Raw genomic sequence first — 21,461 nt, 5'->3', positions numbered from 1 at the left:
ATTTGAGCCACCACAAATATTATTTTTGAACAAGGCAGGATATAAAAATATACATAGCCCACAAATCCTCAACTTAAACTCATATAACACTGTGCAACTTACATTTTTCCATACATTCTTTGTATAATTTTCACAATAATACATGAGAGTTTTGTTTTGTTTTTAATCCCCATCTCCAAGATCAGGACACAGAGGCCCAGCCATGTGATGAGTGCCTGGTAGCAAGTGGCAGATGTTGAGCTCTATTTCACCAATACCACAGGGCCTCGTTCCCCAAGATTCAAACACTTAAAGATACAGGAGAAAACCTCTGATGTTCCCCAAAAGCATCAACATACCACTCCGGGGAATATTTTCTGGAGCCGGTCTGCTGCAGCCAGGGCCTTGGCCTTACCACCCCCTAGGCAATCTTCAAATTCATAGAGAGGCTGCCTCACGGGATTGGAGTAGGAGACCTTGGCATTGTCCACAAATGTGATGTGTCTGACGCCCCAGCCCTGTATGGAGACAGGATATCATGGTGTGTCTCTGATGAACGGTTCACAGAGCATCTCTCTTGAACTCCCTAGAAGCGGCTTTGCTTTGGAGTACTTTGGTAACCTCAAAATAAAGGAAACTTCAGAAATTGAATTGTGCAAATTCTGTTTTTGACCAACAAAATGCCAACTTCCTTTAAAAAACAAAGTAATCATGTGGTCAGTGCCCGGTTTCCTGCAGTAATGAAACTAAGAAATGTCAGAGTGGGTCTGACTAATACCTCGTCGTTTTTTTTTTTAAATATTGTGTTTTAGGTGAAAGTTTACATAGCAAATTAGGTTCCTATTTAACAATTTTTATACAACTCGTTCCATGACATTGGTTACATTTTTCACAATGTGTCAACATTCTCAGTTATTTCCATTCTTTTTGTTCTGTTTCCATTAATCTAGCTTCCCTGCCCCTCATTAGCTTCTCATCTTTGTTTTATGGTAAATGTTGACCGTTTGGGCTCATACAGTTGATTATTTAAGGGAGCACAGTATTCACTGGTGATTTTATTTATTTTATAAGCCAATCTATTGTTTTTTATCTTTTCCCATACAAAAATTTATACATACATTGTTATATGACTCTAATTGCTCTCCCCATACTGTGACAACACACTCCTCCTTTCCACCCCTGATTTCCCACGTCCATTCAACCAGCTCCTAACCCTCTCTGCCTTCCCATCTCACCTCTGGACAGAAGCCACCCGTTTAGTCTCTTGTATCTACTTCATCTAAGAGGCACAGTCCTCATGAGTATCCCTTTACGTCACACAGTCCAGTTCAATCCCTGTCTGAAGAGTTGGCCTCGGAAATTGTTTTAGTTCTGGCCTGATAGAGAATCCAGGGGCCATGCTTTCCAGGGTTCCTCCAGTCTCAGTTAATACCTCGTTATTTTTGACAGGGGCACCAGGGAAGGATTTGGAGGTGAGTCCCATAAGAACTGTCTATTTTGCTGTCTTAAAAGGATTAGCAACAGCCTCCAAATGTCTTTTTGGCTTCCCCTAATGTATAATTGAGTATAAATAACAACTCCTCTTGAAACTCATTTAAAGCCTGAAATAACTCCTCAGAAAAAAATGGCTTATAGCTTATTTCCCATTCTGTAGCATTGCACAATAGTCTCTACTATTTTTCTAAGAGGCAAAAGCCTTATTAATTATCTGTGATTTGGGGGATAAGTCTATATTCTCAGAAATAGTTTTCATGATTTTATAGACTTAAATGCCATCTCTTATAAAGTTTTATAGAGCCACAAAATTTTAAAGTTGGAAGGAATCTGTAAACTCCTTAGTCCAATCCCTTTGTTTTACAAATATGGAAACACACTCTCAGAAAAGATCAGTGATTTGCCTAAGGTCACCCAGTTGGTTAATGGCGGGGACAGAATGAAGATGTCTATTTTTTTTTTTTTTTGGTATATCTAGTAGATCAAAAATAAGTATAGCGATCCAGTGATCCAAGAGAAGTCCTACATCATTGGCTACAAAACTAAGATTCTATTCTCTCTCATATTTCAATATTCTTCCATTAGGGACTTTGAGACTTATTCAGGCTGATGACTCCAGAGGGATGGGCAGTCAACAAGGACCCAAAGTCAATGGGGTTGGTCTGTATATGCTGCCTTCCCTAGTGGGAGGGAAAGCTTTCCATTTATTTTATAAAGCTAGCATAAACCAGCTAATCTACAAGGATACTACAAAGAAAAAACATTTCTATCGACTGATTTGACTTAAGAATACAGAAATAAAAATTACAAATTTACCAATTGAATCAAATAGCATATTGAAAGAATAAAATACCATGAACAAATAGGGTTTATTCTAGAAATGTTCAACATTAGAACATTTTAATTATCTTGATAGATGTATTTGATAAAGGTCAACAATTATTTCTAATATAAACAAACTCACAGTAAGCTAGAAACAGACATCAGTTTCTTTAACTCATAAAGAGCATTTAGCAGAAACTGATATCAAATACAAAAGTTAAAGGTAAACCCAACAGGCATTCTCATTAAATTCAAAATAACAAAACAAAGATGTCCACTCTCACTGCTGTTATTCAACATTACTATGGAGTTCTAGCCAATCCTATTAAGACAAGGAAAAGAAATAAGACATATAAATATTAGTGTAGAATACTAATCAACTGAAAAATTTTTTTTAAAAACTATTAGAACTAAGAGAGCTTAGAAAGATAGCCAGAGAAAAGATAAACATGCAAAACTCAGTATCTTTCTTATATACCAGCAATAGTGAACTGGAAAATTTAATGGGAGAAAATACCTCTAAAAGAAAAAAAAAAATTAAATATGTAGAAATAAACTAAATAAGACATGTGCAAGACCTACATAAAGAAAATGCTACTGAAAGACAAAGATGATGCAAATAAATGAAGAAATATACCATACTTCTGACACTATGGATCAATACTGTAAAAATGTCAGTCCCTTCTAGCTTATCTACAGATTCACTGTAATTTCAATTAAAACAGTGAGTAGGAGTGTGGGAATAAATAAATAGGTCAATGGAACAAAAAAGAGAATCCAGAAAGAAGCCCAGGTATATAAGAGGATTTAGTATTTGATAAAGGTGGGAAAAGATGATTTGAATTATTGAATAAATGCCATTAAAACAACTGATTACCCACTTTGTGGGAAAAAGTTGATATTTACCTCTCTTTATATAAAAAAATAAATTCCACATTGATACAGATCTAAACATAAAAAGACAAGAGTTCTGTAAACCATAAAGAAAAAGACTGACATATTCAATAATATAAAAATTAAAAACTTATACATGGCTACAGGAGCCCTACTGGCACAATGGTTAAGAGATTGGCTGCTAATCAAAAGGTCAGCAGTCTGAATCCACCAGTTGCTCCTTGGAAACTATGGGGCAGTTCTACTCTGTCCTGTAGGGTCGTTATGAGTCAGAATCGACTTGGCAGCAATGAGTTTGGGTTTTTTTTTTGTTTTATATGGCTAAAGACACCTTAAATAAATTGAGAAAAATATTTGCATCATATTACAGAAAAAAGGTTAATATCCATGATAAAAAAATCATGCCATATCAGTAAAAGAAACACAACCCAAAGTATGTGAATAGAAGAAATAAAATTCACATAAGAAATAAAAATTAAAAACTCATCCTCACTAATCAAAGAAATTTAAATTACAATAATGAAATGTTACTTTTCAATCAACTGGATTGACGAAGACTAAAAAGTTGATAATATTCAATTTGGCAAGAGGGTAGGAGAAAGCTCTGTCCTGTTTCTAGGAGTATAATATTCTTAGAAGGTAATTTAGTTTGAAAAAATATACGTACATAAATTACACATTCTCTCTAACACAGATATGAAAAACATACAAGTATAAAAATGTCCATTTCAACATAGTCTCTAATATTAAAAAATGAAAAATAACCTAAAATTGATTAAATAAATTGAGGATCTAGTCACATAAGAAAACACTATGTATATATAATATGGAATATATAGAAAGATATCCAGAATTATTTTTCTGAAGTTAAAGATAAAAGCCTGTTGTAGACAGTATGCAGAGTACGATCCAATTTTTTAAGTATAAATAAATAAATAATAAAGACAACAGACTTCTCTCTATATATGTGTACATGCCTACAAAAATGTCTAGGAAAAATATATGGCATACTAATCTATGAAGACTGGTTAATTCTGGGAAATGGGACTCCAGATGGGGGTGGAGGGAGACCTTGTACACTCCTGTTTTGATTGAATTTTTATAATAAAAGCATGTATTACTTTTATAATTAAAATGACACAGAAAAAGAAGGAAGGGAGAGAGGGAGGGAAGGAAGGAGGAAGAGAGGGCATGGAAGGATGAATCTGGGAGACTGAGGCAATCATGTACAATAAAACAAGAAGGGGAGCAACAGTGTCGAAGGCACCACTGGGCACCCGCCAACGTACCATTAGTGTCCTGGCTACATTACAGCCCAAGGTGCCGGCTCCAAGCAGCAGACATTTGACAGACACAACTTTGTCCAAGTCCAAAGTAGGGACCAATCTCCAACACATCAATTTGAGATTCAGATCCACGGATGACTCAGCTAACCTAGAAAATGAATTCAGCCAGTCACCTGCTGATACCCCAATCTTGTCCTCAAACAGGAAACAAATCATGAGGAAATTGGGATCAAAGGGGGAATAGGATGAAGCTTCTGGGTAAGTGGAGAGGAGACTGCACACAGATTACATGCCACTGTGTTGTTGTGTGCTGTCCAGTTGATTCCGACTCATAGCCACCCTATAAGACAGAGTAGAACCTGCCCCATAATATCTCCTAGGCTGAAATCTTTATAGAAGTAGATCGCCAGGTCTTCTCTCCCGTGGAATGGTGTTAGGTTTGAACTGCTGACCTTTCAGTTAGCAGCCCAATGCTTAAACACTACACCACCAGGGCTCCTTGCATGCCATCATAATCCTTGACAACTGCTAGTGGTGGGCTACACATTTGATACTGCACTCCTAGCAGCCAAGGTGAAAAGGGAATTATGATCAGTTATAAGAGTCATACCCATTGCCGCTGAGTCGATTCTGACTCACAGAGACCCTATAGAACAGAGTAGAACTGCCCCATAGTGTTTTCAAGAAATGGCTAGTAGATTTGAACTGCTAACCTTGTGGTTAGCTGTTGAACTCTTAACCACTGGCCACCAGGGCTCCGTAAGAGTCATTGTGTCCTTGAATAAAAACGTACCAGCTGCCTCAGAAGATTTTTCCTAGTACTGAAAACTGAGAGATTTCTTCCATGCCTCCTCAGTAAAGGGTGCACTTGCATCCTCCCTTAAATACAATACTGCTTTCTGTGAAATATTCCTGATCATGTTCTTGGGTGTTACCCCACAGCACAAAGCTAAAGGCAGTGAGTAAGGACTAAAATTTGGTGCAGATGTACAGGTCTGAGAGTCTGACAAACTTAAATTCAGAATAAGGCAGCGAAGAGTAAGATAACACTCATCAGTGAGAATGGCACCCCCTGGAATTGGGTGATGCAGCCGCCCTGACAGAACCTGACGTGTGTCCTGGTTACAAAAAGCCCCAATGTGGAAAACAGCTTCCCAAGTGTACCTTTTAGGGTCCATGCACTCACTGAGGTTCACCATCCTTGGTCCCATGCCTCCTTTCTGGTTCTTTTCCCATCCGACTGCTTTAGGACAATCTTAAGGAAACAAAACAACAAGTTTAATGAAAAAGGGAAGACTAAAAACAAGTAAGTAAAGCACAAAGCTTACTTTAAAAAGATCAACATTCATAACGGTCCACGCATTGATAAGCTTTTAGTTTACTTCTTTCTCAAAGAGTCTAGCAGGCCTGAAGTTCCACCTACTTGCCACGGTTGCCTCCCCATCATCTCTGGCTACTAGAAATCTTGTTTAGAGGCCATCGTACCCAAGCACAGTCTTCTTGTAAAGGGGTTTCTGAAATAGCCCTCAACTCTGGCTAAACATACCTCAACTTCTGCAGTTACCAGAAGTTGCTCAAAACACGACAATCATATTTGTGGTAAGTATTGCCATGTGAGGCCTCTCTGTCAAAGGAAGGCAAGCTGATGTGACTGCAGCCCACCTTCCACTGAAGCTCCTATTGGGATTTGGAACTTGTGAGTTTAGTAGGTCCGTTTTGTCCCCCTCCTTACCATGTCCCTCTGCTCAGCCTCACAACTCCTTCATTGTGCACCTGTGTGCAGGTCACAGTCCAAGGTGACTGTCTCCCTGTTAAACTGCCCTCTCCTTTAAGCTCATCCTTATCCATTCAGACTTCCCCTTTCCCTAACTTATCCCTTCCCCACTGACCTCTCTTTTAACCCCTGCTATGGTAGCCTCAAGGAGCCCTGGTGATGCAGTGGTTAAGTGCCTGGCTGCTAACTGAAAGGTCAGCGGTTTGAACCCACCAGCGGCTCTATGGGAGAGAAGATCTGGTGATCTGCTCCCATAAAGATTACAGCCTAGGAAACCCTATGGGGCAGGTCTACTCTGTCATATAGGGTTGTTATGAGTCTGAATCAACTTGATGGCCCACAACAACAACAACAGTAGCCTCTGTAACTCCAATTCCAACAGAAAATAAGAATCTTGTGGCTTAAATATGCTTGAAAAATGCTTCTATATTTTATATCCACCCCTGCCCTCACCCAAATCTGGAGATTCATATTGCACATCAGAAAGATAAACACTCTGAGAAGCCTACAGTAAACACACCAGTTTATTTGGCTTTGTTTCCCAAACTTACTTGGCTCTCCATATCTCCCTCCTTTGCCCCATCACACCAATTAGTATTTCATCAGACACATTCAGGGAAATGCTGCTCTATTCTATTGTTGGAAAACTGTTTTTAAAATCTCAATTGTTTTGTTGAACACTCCTGCCACCTCTTCACCTTAACTGAAGCCTGGCTCTACTTAGTAAGACCACAGCCATATAAATCTTGCTAATGGGGCCACCCACTATCTCACACTCCCTACTTCTCAGAGCCTCTGCCTCTCTCCCTTTCTCGCTGAATCCACACTGATTACTTTAAAGCCTCAACTCCTTACCAAGGAATTCTAGGTGCTGCTTCACTCAGCCACAGCCTACCCTTCCAGCATAACCTCCAGTATCTGCAGGAACAGAAACACCTCGACTTAAAATTAAGATATGCAGGAGTGTTAGGAGGAATTTTGTGTTCGTTTCTACTTGTGCACTGGTTTTGTTTGGCCAGTCTCCTTATTTTTAGATTTCTATCAACATCTCTATTTTCCTTTCCTTGGGAACTTTTTAGCTTTTGGTTTTTAAAATAGTGTTGCTCAATATAATTATGGAACTCAGAAGGTGTTGATTTTGTTTAAACAATCTTTTCTTTCTGGGATAGGATGACCGACTGGAAATCATGGGTTAATTATCTTTGAAAATTCCTCGGGGGCCCCAATTTGGCTGGAGCCATCATTCCCAGCAATAAACCATTTTGAGCTCAGGCACCTGGTGTGGTCCTTTTTATGCCAGGGAAAATTACCACTAAAGTAATAGATTTGAGTTCTTAAGGCATTTAAGACTTGAATATTCTTTTTCTGGGGAAAAAAAAGAGTTCAAACCTATAATTAATTCATATTTTGTTTGACTTCTTTACTAATCTCATGTTACATAAAAAATGCTTCTTTAATACATAGCATAGAATCTGGTCAAGAACTATAGAACCACAATCTAGTACTGTAATTAATAATTCCAGTCTAAGCTTCCTCCTATTATAAAGATAAGAAATTATGATACAAAAACAAAATGCATTTCAGAAAACATCTTTTTTACTCATGTTATAGCCATTTCTGAGACAACTAGATATACTTTAATTTTTTTATCAATAATGAAAAGAAATACCATATATGGCAATAGTATTTAATCTATCATATCTGCCTCCATGTAATTCACATCCATAAGACATACTCCAATTTAACGAGTTTGTCAGTTTGTCATACTATGGTCGCTTGTATGTTGCTATGATTCTGGAATCTATGCCACAGTATTTCAAATACCAGCAGGGTCACCCATGGTGGACAGGTTTCAGCACAGCTTCTAGACTAAAACTAGGAAGAAAGGCCTGGCAATTTACTGCTGAAAAGTAGTCAGTGAAGACCCTACGTATTACAGCAGAATATTGTTTGATACAGTGCTGGAAGATGAGCCCCCTAGGTTGGAAGGTACTCACAATATACAGTGGCTGCAACAATGGACTCGAGCGTACCAAGGATTGTGAAGATGGCTCAGGACTGAACAATGTTTTACTCTATTATACATTAAGGTTGCCATGAGGTAGTTGACTCAACGGCAACTAACAACAACAAAAATTTAATGAGGAAATTTTTTTTAGGGGAAAATTAGGTTCTCTTTTGCTAAGGTTGGGCAACTAGGAGAACCACATCAAGGACAGGAGGTTAAGATGAGGTAACCTCTCTCTATTCCAGGCAGTGTTTACTGCCTGAATGTTCTTTCTATCAGCTATAGACGGTGGCCTTGGCTGCATTTTGAGGGAGCAAAAGAAGATGTAAGATATTTAAAATAATACTTCTTATAGTAACTGCCCTTGCAATCATGGGATGTCTCAGAAATACTAAAAAGTATTCCCATACTAATATCTTCAGTTCACATTATTATATAGAATCACACCCTGAGTTCCTAAATAATATAAAGTTTTATTTACACTTAAGGAAAAATTAATTTATATGAAAAAAGAAAATTTGCCTTTCTTAAATTAAATAATCTATATTCAACATCAACCATAAACAAGACATATTGAAGGCATTATTAGACAATAGAAAACGTCTTTTTCAAATGAAAATGTACAGCATTTCCTGGTTTGCACACCAGCCTCACAAAGTATTAGCCGAATCATGGGGAATAGGGAGTAAGAGTAACTCAGCAGCTTTATCATAAAAGTGGAAAGAAAACAGCACACCCCCACCCCCACCCCGACAGGGATTAAACAAGAAACACGTGGAAAGTGCCTAGTGGCCTGCCTGGAATACAACAGGTACTCAGTACTTGTTTGTTAGTACTCACTTAATTCCCCTAAAACTAATTTTAAGTTGTAGTTTAATACAAGAAAGGTACGTCACGTAAGTTACCATTATACAAAACCCAAACCCGTTGCTATCAAGTCAATTCCAACTCATAGCGACCCTACAGGACAGAGTAGAAATATCCCGTAGGGTTTCCAAGACACGGCTGGTGGGTTGGAACTGCCGACCTTTTGTTTAGCAGCCAAGCTCTTAACCACTGCGCCACCAGGGCTCCAAGTTACCATTATACAGAAGCTATTTTAGAACATGCCAGAAGAGGGCACTAAATCAAATGCAAATATCTAAAGACAGCAGAAAGGCAATGGATTTCTTAAGGCTCTTAACTAAAAAGCAAATAGTGTCCTCCTTTGACTGATCAAGCAGAGTACTCGGTCAATCTTGCTGAGAAGTCTACAGATATGATCACTTATAAAATGTCATCAGAGCCAATCCTGAATCCTTTTGACTTTTGCACTCTAGAAATGGTATCTCAGAAGAGATTTTAACACTATGTGAAGGTACTTTAAAAAGCATATAAATCACAGAAATCTAAGGGAGGGGATGTCTTAGAACACTCTTAGGAGTGGCAAAAGCACCAGGCTTTGAATGAGATAAGAAATAAATAAACAGAAATGAACATTTACTAAGGACCTATCATAGGCCAGACATTGTACTCTGTCTTTTACACAGGACATAGACTCCCTATAAGCAATATCCGGTGAGGTAGGTATTATTATCCTTATTTTACTGAAACTTAAGTATGCCTCTGTGACACATATATAAATACGTACGTATACGTATATATATACACGCCCTGGGTGGTAGAGATGCTGAACTACTAACCAAAATGTTTTCTGTACAAACCTACCCAGAGGTGCCTCCGAAGAAAGGCCTGGTTATGTGCTTCCGAAAAGTCATGGCCTTGAAAACCCTATGGAGTAGTTCTACTCTGCGCACATGGGGTCACCATGAATCGGGTTGACTTGATGGCAACTAATAGCAACATACATACATACACACAGATACATGAGTTGATTCGAATTTATCGCAACCCTGTATGTGTTAGATTAGAACTGCTGCATAGGGTTTTTAAGGCTGTGACCTTTTGGAAGCAGATCGCCAGGACTTTCTTCCGTGGAGCCTCTGGGTGGGTTCACACGTGCATGTATCTATATATCTAAAATGTCTCTTTGAGCCTAAGTTTCCTAAATTACTAAATGGGGACATCGGCTGATGTTTACCACACAGAGATCAAATAACGAATCTGAAATGTGGAAGCAGAAGTGGTACTTCTGCTGAAAGGTTTACTATATAGAGAAAAGGATCATATACAACTATATGCAACAAATAAATGTGTAACTGTATTAATACTTCATCCTTCCTTTAAGAAGGGACAGGAATAAAGATTTTTGTGTTAAATAAACACAAAAACTAGGTTAAAAAAAAATCCTCAAGACTGAGAAAACTGCCTGAAGAAAATGTTCTGCCGACAATCTTCGCCGTTGTTCCCGTCTGAATAGCTGAGGGTGCCCTCTGTTCAAAGGAGGTGTTCACGCTGGCAAAGAGGGAAGAGTCGCACTCCGACCCCCTTCATTGTGAAGAGATAAAAAGAAACTAAACCTGATCTGGTTTCTGATAAGTGATAATTACACGCATTCTCAAACACCAGAGAATTACCTGGGCTAAACGCCATTTCTGGAAGCTTCACTTCAAACACGATGCTGTGGGCGATGTCTCTCACTCCCTGCATGGTGCGGTCCCGAAAGCAGAGCACCTCCACGGACTGGAAATGGCTACTCCTGTGGTCAGGCACCGGGTTTGGGTTTTTTTTTTTTTTTTTAAGGAAGAAAAAGAAAGACTTCACATCAGAGCTTCAGCAAACCCAGCTGGCCAGAATTCAGTTCATTTTAATTATGCCTCTCTGGCACCCTCAGGGAATAGCCTTAACCTTTGAGAGATTCTGATTATATCCATATAGGCTTCCACGCCCAAGTGTTTAGAGGCTGAAAATGGAATTGGCTGTGATTTCTTTCTAGGTGAATTTTATATAGCAATCACAGTGCACATAATTCTGACAAATAAAGCGTTAAATGCAGCAAAAATAAGCAAACAAACAAAATTAAAAACTCAAGTTCACAAGACATTTAAAAAGAACGTCTAAGCCTGAGTCCTCCAGTTCACTCTCTCCCATCTAAAATCACATTTTATGAAATAGCACCTTAGTCAGTAACTAGGAAGTCCATTTGTCCTACACAGATGTACCACCTGGATGAGTAGATACATAACATTCTCCCTCTGGGGACAACTATAATTTTTTTCTTTAGTTCTTTTAAGTAAACATTTTTACTTAAGTAGAGAAGACATACAGAAAAGTACACAAACCCTAAGTAAAAAGGAGCTTGTGTCATGCCTCCTTCCAGTCATTAACTACCCCGTTTAAGAGTATCTAGTACTCCAACTTCTAAACCCTTATGTTGCTTTTGTCTGTTTTTTAACTTTTGATATAAATGGAATCAAAGAGTCTTTTACATCTGGCTTATTTCTCTCAACACTGTATTTCTGAAATTCATTCATGTTAATATATGTATCAACATTACATTCAGATTAAACACTGCAATACAGCATTCCATTGCAATGAACACACCACAACTTACTATCCATTTCATCACTGAAGGACATCTGGGTTATTACCTGTTTTTGACTATTATGAACAATGCTGCTTGCTATAAACATTTTTGTACATGTGTTGTGGTTGTACCTACATATACATTTCTGAGGGTTATATACCTGAGAGTAAAATCTCTGAGTCATAGGTGTTTGTATCTTTGGTGGATACTGCCAAATAGTTTTCTAGCAGTGTTTGAGAGTTCCAATGGTTCCACATCTTTGACAACACTTGGTACTGTCATTTTTTTTTTTAAAGTCATATTGGAGCGTATATAACCATATCTCATTATGATTTTATTTCCTAATGACTAATGACCTTGAGCATATTTTTAACTGTGCATTAATTAGCCTTTTGGATACTCTCTGTTTTAGTTTCTATAGGGTTAGGAAAAGAAGTTGGTAGCAACAGGGAAATCCTATCTGAAAGCAACTGAGACAGCTGGGAGGGAGGGCCAAAGAATTTCAGTGTCAGGACTTCTGACTATTCACCCTGCTGCAGTCTAAAATATCACTAGTACAGTATGATCAGAGTCTGCAGCTCCATAAAAGACCTGGTTAAGGGCTCACCATTGATGGACTGATGGAAATTGGATGATGCCTGACTTATTATTATCTGGCTCCTATGAAAAAAATGCATTTGAGAAAAAGATATAGACATAGGCAGATACACTGTCAAAAACATAGACATAGACAGACAGACACACACACGTGTAAATACCATCTGTGGGCTGCTAGGACCAAAAAATTCCTCAAAGGCCATCCAGGGTACTGGGCTAAGTTACAAGGATCATATACACCAACTGTTATCTGTGAACAGAAAAGACTTTCAGAGTGAGCCAAGAATCATGTCAGATTCACAATACAGACATTGATAATATTTCCCTGTCCCTTTTTATGCTGTTCTGCAAAGCATTAAAAATTAGACACTTGGTGAAGGGCTAAGGGGAAGAGAAGAAAGCAGAAGGATCTCATACTGTAGAACCTGTCATGGCAGGAGCTGTCAAATTCTTCTCTAGACCCTCTGTGTCTTGCATTGGGCCTGGCATACAGTAAGAACTAGATACATTTAGAAGGAAGATTGGAAGAAAGATAGGGAAGGGAAGAAGACAGTCAACTGTCAGGGTTTACTTAGAGAAAATCATCACTTAAGAGACTGTGAAAACTGTGAATTTTAATCTGTGAAAATTGCCAATTTTTATGTAATGAGAAAAATCAAAGAAGGGCCACTACATTATAAGTCTATAGTCAGATCAAATTAAAAGGCCAGGTACCTTTGATATTGCTAACATACATCTCCTCCCTCCTCTACTGCCCCCCAGCTCTGATCTCCATCTGGAAAACTACTCAACTTCGAATACCGCTTCTTCAGTGAAGACTTCACAAAGTAGAAGTAGTCACCCTGACCTTTATGCTTCCATTGCTCTTTGTGCATTACATATAACATTTTTCACTTTTTTTGGTCCTCTTCCTCTCAGAAGACCATGAGCACCCAGCACCCAGATCTTGGTTTCTAAATGCCATTCTCCAACAAAAGGAATCAGGGTTTCTTGGAGAAATGGCTGATTCTAGGGCTGGAGCAGGGAAAATATGAGATAACCCTAGAGCATCTTTTTGTAGTGCTAGGAGTAAGGAAGTGTTCACAAACCAAAAGTATGGGGGGCATGTCAAAGGGACACAGGAGCCAACCTAAGAGAGCTCCCGATGGCTAAAGCTAGAACGATTTGAACAACAAAATAAATAGTGTAATACTGGATTATAAACCAAACTATGAAATAAATATATGTGAGACCACACTGACACCAAAAAATGAATGAACAAAAAAACAAATGGGAGAAGTGACAACTCATCCTTACAGAAAGATTCCAAACAATACAGGTAGATTCTTTCCCCCCTAGAAGGTGGAGTTTAATCCTTCCCCTCCTTTAAGGTGAGCTGGACTAAGTGACTCATTTCCAAAAAAAAAAAAAAAAAAAAATTATAACTTTATAGTAGAGAAAGAAATCTGGCAAGCACTAATTTCACCAAATGACCAAGGTTAACATCACCAGTGATGTCATATATTCTTGATATGATGTGATGACAAGGGTACTTTACCTCAGTGGTAGGTACTCTTTCTAAAAATCCGTAAGCCCAGTCTAATCGTGAGAAAAACATCAGATAAACCTAAGCTGATGAACATTCTACAAAATACTTGACCAGTACTCTTCAAAACTGTCAAAGTTATCAAAAACAAGGAAAGTCTGAGAAACTGTCACAGACTAGAGGAAACTAAAGAGACATGACAACTAGATGCAATGTGGTATCCTTGAGTGGACCCTGGAACAGAAAGAAGGTGTTAATGGAAAAACTAATGAAATATGAATAAAGCCTGAAGTTTAGTTAACGGTAATGTTCTAATTTTGGTTCCTTAGCTTTGACAAATGTACATGGTAATGTACGGTGATAATGCTAAAAACTAAAACTAAAAGAGGGTATACGGGAACTCTATATTAACTTGGCAATTTTCCTGTAAATCTAAAGTTATTCCAAAATACAGTGGATTTAAAAGAAAGAAGACAATGAGATCTATGATCAGCTCATAGATACACAGCAGGTACTCAGTGAATGCTTGCTGAATGATGAAAAGACCTATGGATATATGGATATATGTATGTATGGGTGGGTGGGTACATGGATGGATGGATGGATATATGAGTGGCTGGAAGAAAGGAGGAGGGGAGGAAAAGAGAGAAAATGGCTGGCAGGAACCCACAGGTTTCCTTTAAAGCAGTGTCATTGTTAGGTGCCATCAAGTCAATTCTGACTCACAGCAATCCTATGTGCAACAGAACAAAACACTGCCCAGTCCTGTGCCATCCTCACAATCATTGCTTTGTTTGAGCCCATCATTGCAACCACTGTGTCAATCCATCTCTTTGAGGGTCTCTCTTTCACTGACCCTCTACTTTACCACACATGAAGTCTTTCTCCAGGGACTGGGCCCTCCTGAAAACATGTGCAAAGTATGTGAGACAAAGTCTCGCCATCCTCGCTTCTAAGGAGCATTCCGCCTGTACTTCTTCCAAGACAGATTTGTTCGTTTTCTGGCAGTCCATGGTATATTCCATATTCTTCGCCAGCACCATGATTCAAAGGCATCAATTCTTCATTGGTCTTCCTTATTCATTGCACAGCTTGCCATCCTGAAAGTGACAACTTTGCTTTTTAACATTTTAAAGTGGTCTTTTGCAGTAGATTTGCCCAATGCAATACATCATTTGATTTCTTGACTGTTGCTTCCATGGGTGTTGATTATGGATCCAAGAAAAATGAAATCCTTGACAACTTCAATATTTTCTCCATTTATCACGATGTTGTTTATTGGTCCCATTGAGAGGATTTTTGTTTTATGTTGAGGTGTAAACCATACTGAAGGCTGTAGTCTTTGATCTTCATTAGTAAGTGCTTCAAGTCCTCTTCGCTTTCTGCAAGCAAGGTTGTGTCATCTGCATATCAGAGGTTGTTAATAAGCCTTCCTCCAATACTTCAATATTGCAACTCGAGGCTTGAATTTTTTTCTTCAGTTCAGCTTGAGAAATCCTGAGTGTGTTCTTCCCTTTGGTTTTCTAATTCCAGGTCTTTGCACATTTTCCAAACAATAGGGGGCAAACCATTTGTGAGTCCTAAATCATTTAACGGGTCAAAACTAGCATACCCCATGTATTTAGTGAGGTCCCCACGTGATTCTCACATACACTACCATTTGAGAATTAGCAGCCTAGAGTCTAAGATGGAGAAAAAAAGCACTTCCTTAAAATAGGGCTCATTATGCCCTATATTTTTCCTTATTATAAGTATGATTATTTATTGAACTACTGTAATTTTTTGATTCAAAGGCACCATAGATTAAAAAATGCACTTTAAAATTGGACAGAAGGGGAAAAAAAGTGGAGGGGACATTATCACATTAAATATACACAGTAATTGCAAGAAATCCCTGATTTTAGAAAAATTAAAGTATTAAGAAAAAGCATTTTAGAATGGAGAAAATACAGGATATGTTTCATATCTCCTCTTGCTGGTCTATGCACTCTGTGAGGGCAGGAGTGGTGTCTCTTAACTCATCTTTCGACCCCTAGTACCAAGCACAGTGCCTAATGCTCAGTACATTATTTGTTAAAAAAAAATGACTGAAGTGGTAAATTTCTCCAGCCCCAATATATTGAGAGCCACACTTGGGCAGGGACCCTGGAAGGCAGCTGGAGAAAAATAGGTGACATCTGACCACCTGAGTCCTGAAGCTCACATACAAAACCATGATGCAGCATCTCGAAAGTTCTTCTTCCTTCCCTCTTTCCTTTCTCACAACTACAGGTCCTCCATTAATGACATTTCCACACTGGGATCCTCCTATGTGGGAATGTGAGAGTATGGTCTAAAAGAGGATTTCCTATTAGAAGCAAGAGAACTCCGAGAATAAGATCTCCAGCCTCAGGCTTCCTGTGAATTATGAAGATGTCTTCCTTGAGTTCTATGTCCCGCTGGCCACCACTGCCACCAGCACTCTTCAGCCAGGGACGCCTTTATATTATGTTCCCCTTTGCCATCATGACAAATGGTATCTGTCAGACATGCTACATTTATTAAATAATGATCACTTCAGCTTCACACTTTTTTATTCAGCAAAGGCATATACAACTACATTATCTGGCAAGGAAAGGGGGAGAAGGGAGAAGTTGGCGTTTCCACTTCTGTAATATTCGAAACAGCTTACAAGAGGAAAATGGCCTGGTACAGTGAAAAAAAGCACTGGATGGAGAATCAGCAGACACGTGTTCTAATTCTGCAGCTAACTGACTTTAAGATCTGGGGAAAGTTCCTTTCTCAAAGGGGTGAATCATTTCATCTTAAAGAATTCCTTCTGGCTCAGAATTATAGAACTTTATAGAACATTAAAGAGAAAAAAATCCTACGTAGATTACAAAACAATAGACACTATATTAAGGCTGCATCTTATGGGACGTCTACCGGCTATCCAATGGGTTATTTACGAAGAAGCTAGACAGGATCAATCCAGAAAATGCTATTCATATAGAAATGCTGGGTTTCAATTTTCAAATGTGACTCCATAAGCCTGGCTCTTATCCACCGTCCTGCGTCACTTACTCTCATGTGACCTTCGGCAATTTTACTTAGCCTCTCTATGCCTTAGTTTTCTTCTCTACAGAATGAGGATGACTCTTACCTGCATTCAGAACAGGGACTGGGAACATAGCAAGCACTCAACAAATGGTAACTATAGCAACAACATAAATAAATGCTATTGTGGTAACTTCATTGACCTTTGTTCAATTCAATCAGTTTCAAGCTTATCTTTTCTTAAAACTGGCAGAGAAAAAAAGGGGATAAGTTCTAGTTTATCAAAAATTTTCTGGGTCTTAGTTTGACCATCTGCAAATGTGGCGTCTGGACTAAATGACAGGTAAATCACGTAAATTAGAATGAAATTTAAATTATATAAATAAGAATGCTATATTAGGTACCATAAGTGGAAGTCTAATTTCAAAAGAACAAGCATATTTCTGACACCAAGTGCAAAGACGGGAGCCCTGGTGGCATAGTGGTTAAGAGCTTGGCTGCTAACCAAGAGGTCAGCAGTTCAAATCTATCAGCTGCTCCTTGGAAACCCTATGGGGAAGTTCTACTCTGCCCTATAGGGTCGCTATGAGTCAGAACCGACTCAACGGCACCTAATAACAACTAGAAGTGCAAAGGCAATGAGGTAGGGAGGCAGGGAGGTAGTGAGGGAAAAAAAATCTTTTTTTGAGCAGAAAAGATCAGGAATCCATTTCTTAGAGCAACATGACCTAAGATAAGCTATAGAGCAAGAATGATCTGCTAAAGAAGAAAATCTATCATTCACCCATAAAGAAAGGTCAGCTTGGCAATACTTCAGTATGTCACTCTCTTACTCATTTGAGGCAGGCATGAGTGCAAAAGGCAAGCATCAGGACAGGAAAATGATGGAATCCATTTGACACAAGGTTGGACATAATTTAATCTTTCTTTGATGATTCAAAAGTGACTCCAAAATCTTTAAGTGCTTCTGGAACCAAACCAAGAATCTCAATCATTATAGGAATTAGTTGGCACAATGCTAGGTAAGTCAGCTTATACTATATGGGTAAACAGAAAAGAAAAAAAAAAATTAACGGCATTCAGAAATACTCCTTTGCTAAGAGTTCTGGGTTCTAGTACTAGCTTTGCCATAAAGTCATTGCGTGCACTTTGGCAAATCACTTCCTCTTATAACACAAATCAGCAGAAAGAAGCAAAAGGTAATTTTAAAAAAATCTGTTTCGTTTATGAAATCAACGTTCCATTCTACTTGGCTGAGAGCATATAATTCATTGAAGCGATCCAGTCATGATCTGGCTACAGTCCATCAAGCAATTTGATGAAAACGTACAGTGTGAAAAAGAAAAGAGGGCAAAATGGTCAGCTTGAGTGTCTTCAGCTGGAGAAATTTCCACAAGGAATCCATAAAGTACGCTTCTCTGGCAAATGGCTCTCTTTATCACCCAAGCACTTGATGCAACAGAAAATGCAAGAGGGAGATTATGTGTTTTTAAAGAATGGAGAAAAATCCAAATATCTAATGCACTGCAATGTCACAGACAGCTGTTAGGATACAAAGAAGTCACTAAGTGAAGAAAGAGCCCAACTAATAGCATACAAATTGTTGCTCCTTCATCATTGCTCTTGTCCGGAGATTTTAAAGCCTTGGAATTAAAGGCTAACGTTGCTGAAATTATAGGACATTTCCCAAACGTCCAACCTTCAATAACTGCTCCAGAGAAAACAGAAGGACCCAGCAAGCTTTCCCAAAAGATAGACAATGGGATAACAAGATGGGTTGTTTTTCAATGTAATCACAGAACTGGCCTGAAAGATGACTATTTGTTGCAGCAATGCAGTGTCACGGTGACCAAATAAATGGAATCAACCTTTCACTGAGGGAAGTAAAAGCTTATACAAGACTCATTTTCAACCTAAATGTGTAAAAATGTATAACATCCAGTGATGATAAAGGGACGCAGTTAGCAGGAGAGGAAATTGGCACAGTTTTGGTGCAACGTGGGTTATAAGCAGAGATGCGCTACAGCCAGTTCATACAGGCTTGTAAGAGTCCACTGTCGGTATCTCTTCCCAATTCCTCGTTCTGTGACTTCATATTGGTAGCCTGAAATTGGCCATGGTGGGAGTAATGACACCAAAGAAATAAACACTCAAAATCAGGGCTTCCCCTCCCCACTACCCCAAGAGTTGGATGTTAAACCTGTGTCAGCACACCACTGATCATAAACTTTAAAATACTGAAACTCTTCAACCCAGTAACTCTTCATCTAGAAGTCTTTTCTAAGGAAAAATTCAAAATACAGAGTGGAGGGAGTGGATTTCATGCTCAAAGATGCTCCTAATGGTAAAGAAATATGAGAAAGCTAAATGTCAAAAAAAATTGGTAAAATATACTATCATTCATCCATTAAAAAGGATGGTTATGCATCATCAGTTGTGTTTAATTTCTGAAGAAGTGTGGGTGCTGACCACAAGTAGTATCGAAAATATGCAGAGGATTATTTTGATACCTATATTTATTTTAAAAGGGGAGGAGGGCAGGAAATGGATTTCTATCAAAAGTAGCTACTTTATGTTGTTATCTGTAATAGACATAGTAAAGCTTTATTTATAGTCTTTGATTAGGTTTAAATAAAGCCAAAAAAAGGGGGAGGGTGTTTATGGGTGTTTATGTAGAGTGTAATACTATTATGCTAAAATGCTCAATGGAAAAGTAAAACAATATAATACAATCTGAGTTTAAAAAAGTGCACAGAAAACTATTAGAAGGAAATACACAAAATGTTTACTTAATAAAAAAACAAAAACTTAAAGCACTAGCTGAAGAATTTTGTGAGATTTTTAAAAACAGGAAGACGCAAATGGCAATGACGATCACGAACGGCACCACTTACTGCCGTTCATTTATTTGGCAGTATTCTCAAAACAGTAATACACAGTCACACACCATTTTCCAAACAATAGGGGGCAAACCATTTGTGAGTCCTAAATCATTTAACGGGTCAAAACTAGCATCTTTCAAAAAGATAAAGCAGAATAAGATAGAAAATAGAGTGCACAGCACCTAGTGAAGGAAAGTATTATTTTGTGAAAGCTTTGTTTTAGTCATATACGTGTGTATATATATACATTCAAAGCCACACATAAATACAAGCACTGAGTCATAACTTAGCAGGTATTTTTAACTATAAGTCGTAGTCAAAAAAGTTTGACATTAAGCAATCAAATTAACAACCATAAGTTATCCAAGAAATGGGAGGGAACCAATCAAAAAGGCCTTTTTTTGTTGAGCTTCGGTTTAAAGAAAGCACCCTTAGTGAAGTGGTACAGCCTTCCTGAACGCACCGGGGGCTGCTGAACTGATGACCTTGCGAATCTCAGGAGTGGCCTCTTCAAAGGTGGACCACTCCTCACTTTTTCAGGTTTTTTGAAAAGCAAAGAGGTAAGAAAGTTTGCTTTTCTTTGGGAAAGACAGAGTTAGCTGCATGACTCAGGCATCAAAACCGCACTTTTATAGAAGAGCTGGGGACTGAGGTTAGTTCACAGAAAATAATTTTCCTTTGAAAATGACAGTTTTCTTTGAATAAAATTCATTCTAAAAAAATATAGCGGGAACAACTGCAGCATGTAAGTAAACTTAACAAAGCCTATTTGTATTCAACATCTCTTAATTCTCACAACCACCTATGAGGAACCCCAAAAACTCATTGCCACTGAGCTGATTCCAACTCATAGTGACCCTACAGCATAGGTAGAACTGTCCCACAGGGTTTCCGAGGAGTGGCTGGTGGATTTGAACTGCAGATCTTCTGGTTAGCAGCCAAGCTCTTAACCACTGTGCCACCAGGGCTCTGCCTATGAGGAAGGGGTGTCACTATCATACACTTAAATACAGAATGAGGACATCGAGGGGGTGGGCTCATTAAGCTGCAGTTGAGTCCTGAAATCTGGCCTTTCTTCTCTATCCTAATGTGCTGTGAGCTAGTGAGAGAAAAAACCAGTACCAGTTGCCATCAACTCCAACTTATGGAGACTCCATGTGTCACAGTAGAACTGTGCTCCATAGGATTTTCAATGGCTGATTTTTAGGCAGATCATCAGGCCTTTCTTCCAAGGCACCTCTGGGTGGACTCAAATCTCCCACTTTTCAGTTAGCAGCCAAGCACGTTATCCATCTGCACCACCCAGGGACTCCAGGGAGGGAAAAGCTGATGCTTATTTTTCCATTATGGGAAGGATTCTGACTGTAGGAGGTAAGATAAGTTACATGTAAAGAGGCTTCTGCTCCCTGACCTTTCTTCCATTCTCCTCATCTGTTCAACGGGGAGAACTCTACTTACTTTGCAGGGTGGTGTAAGGATCAGCGATGATACCTGTGAGCGACCAGCTCTGTGCTTAGTTCAAAGTCAGACCTCAGTACATGGTAGCTGCAGCCGCTGGTGGCTAAGTGGATAGTGTGCCTTCTCCAGGGGCAGGGTACACACTTCCTAACAGCCAAGCCAAGGCTCCAGACACGCTAAGTAACACCTCTGGCTTGGACCAGAGATGGGCCACCCACCTCCCAACCTCAGCAATCCCAC

General features: G+C 38.8%; 1 protein-coding gene across 9 annotated transcripts in view; it reads right to left on the bottom strand.

Moving 5' to 3' along the window:
* Positions 1 to 21,461, bottom strand: part of ATG7 (autophagy related 7) — a 306,857-nt gene that overhangs the window by 233,585 nt on the left and 51,811 nt on the right. For all 9 annotated transcript variants that reach the window (XR_002825401.1, XM_023739218.1, XM_023739179.1 and 6 more), the window contains 5 exons: positions 12,482 to 12,570; positions 10,774 to 10,895; positions 5,640 to 5,730; positions 4,479 to 4,623; positions 339 to 497 (listed from right to left, as the gene is read on the bottom strand). Coding sequence is in view for 8 of the 9 variants with exons in the window: in XM_023739218.1 (XP_023594986.1) it covers positions 339 to 497; positions 4,479 to 4,623; positions 5,640 to 5,730; positions 10,774 to 10,895; positions 12,482 to 12,570 (606 nt within the window). In the remaining variant the exon portion in view is untranslated. The remainder of the gene's footprint in view (positions 1 to 338; positions 498 to 4,478; positions 4,624 to 5,639; positions 5,731 to 10,773; positions 10,896 to 12,481; positions 12,571 to 21,461) is intronic.

Source organism: Trichechus manatus, unplaced genomic scaffold (genome assembly GCF_000243295.1).
Source record: "Trichechus manatus latirostris isolate Lorelei unplaced genomic scaffold, TriManLat1.0 scaffold00001, whole genome shotgun sequence".
In the NCBI taxonomy this organism is placed as follows: Eukaryota; Metazoa; Chordata; class Mammalia; order Sirenia; family Trichechidae; genus Trichechus; species Trichechus manatus.
This window is presented reverse-complemented; position numbering and strand designations above follow the sequence as displayed.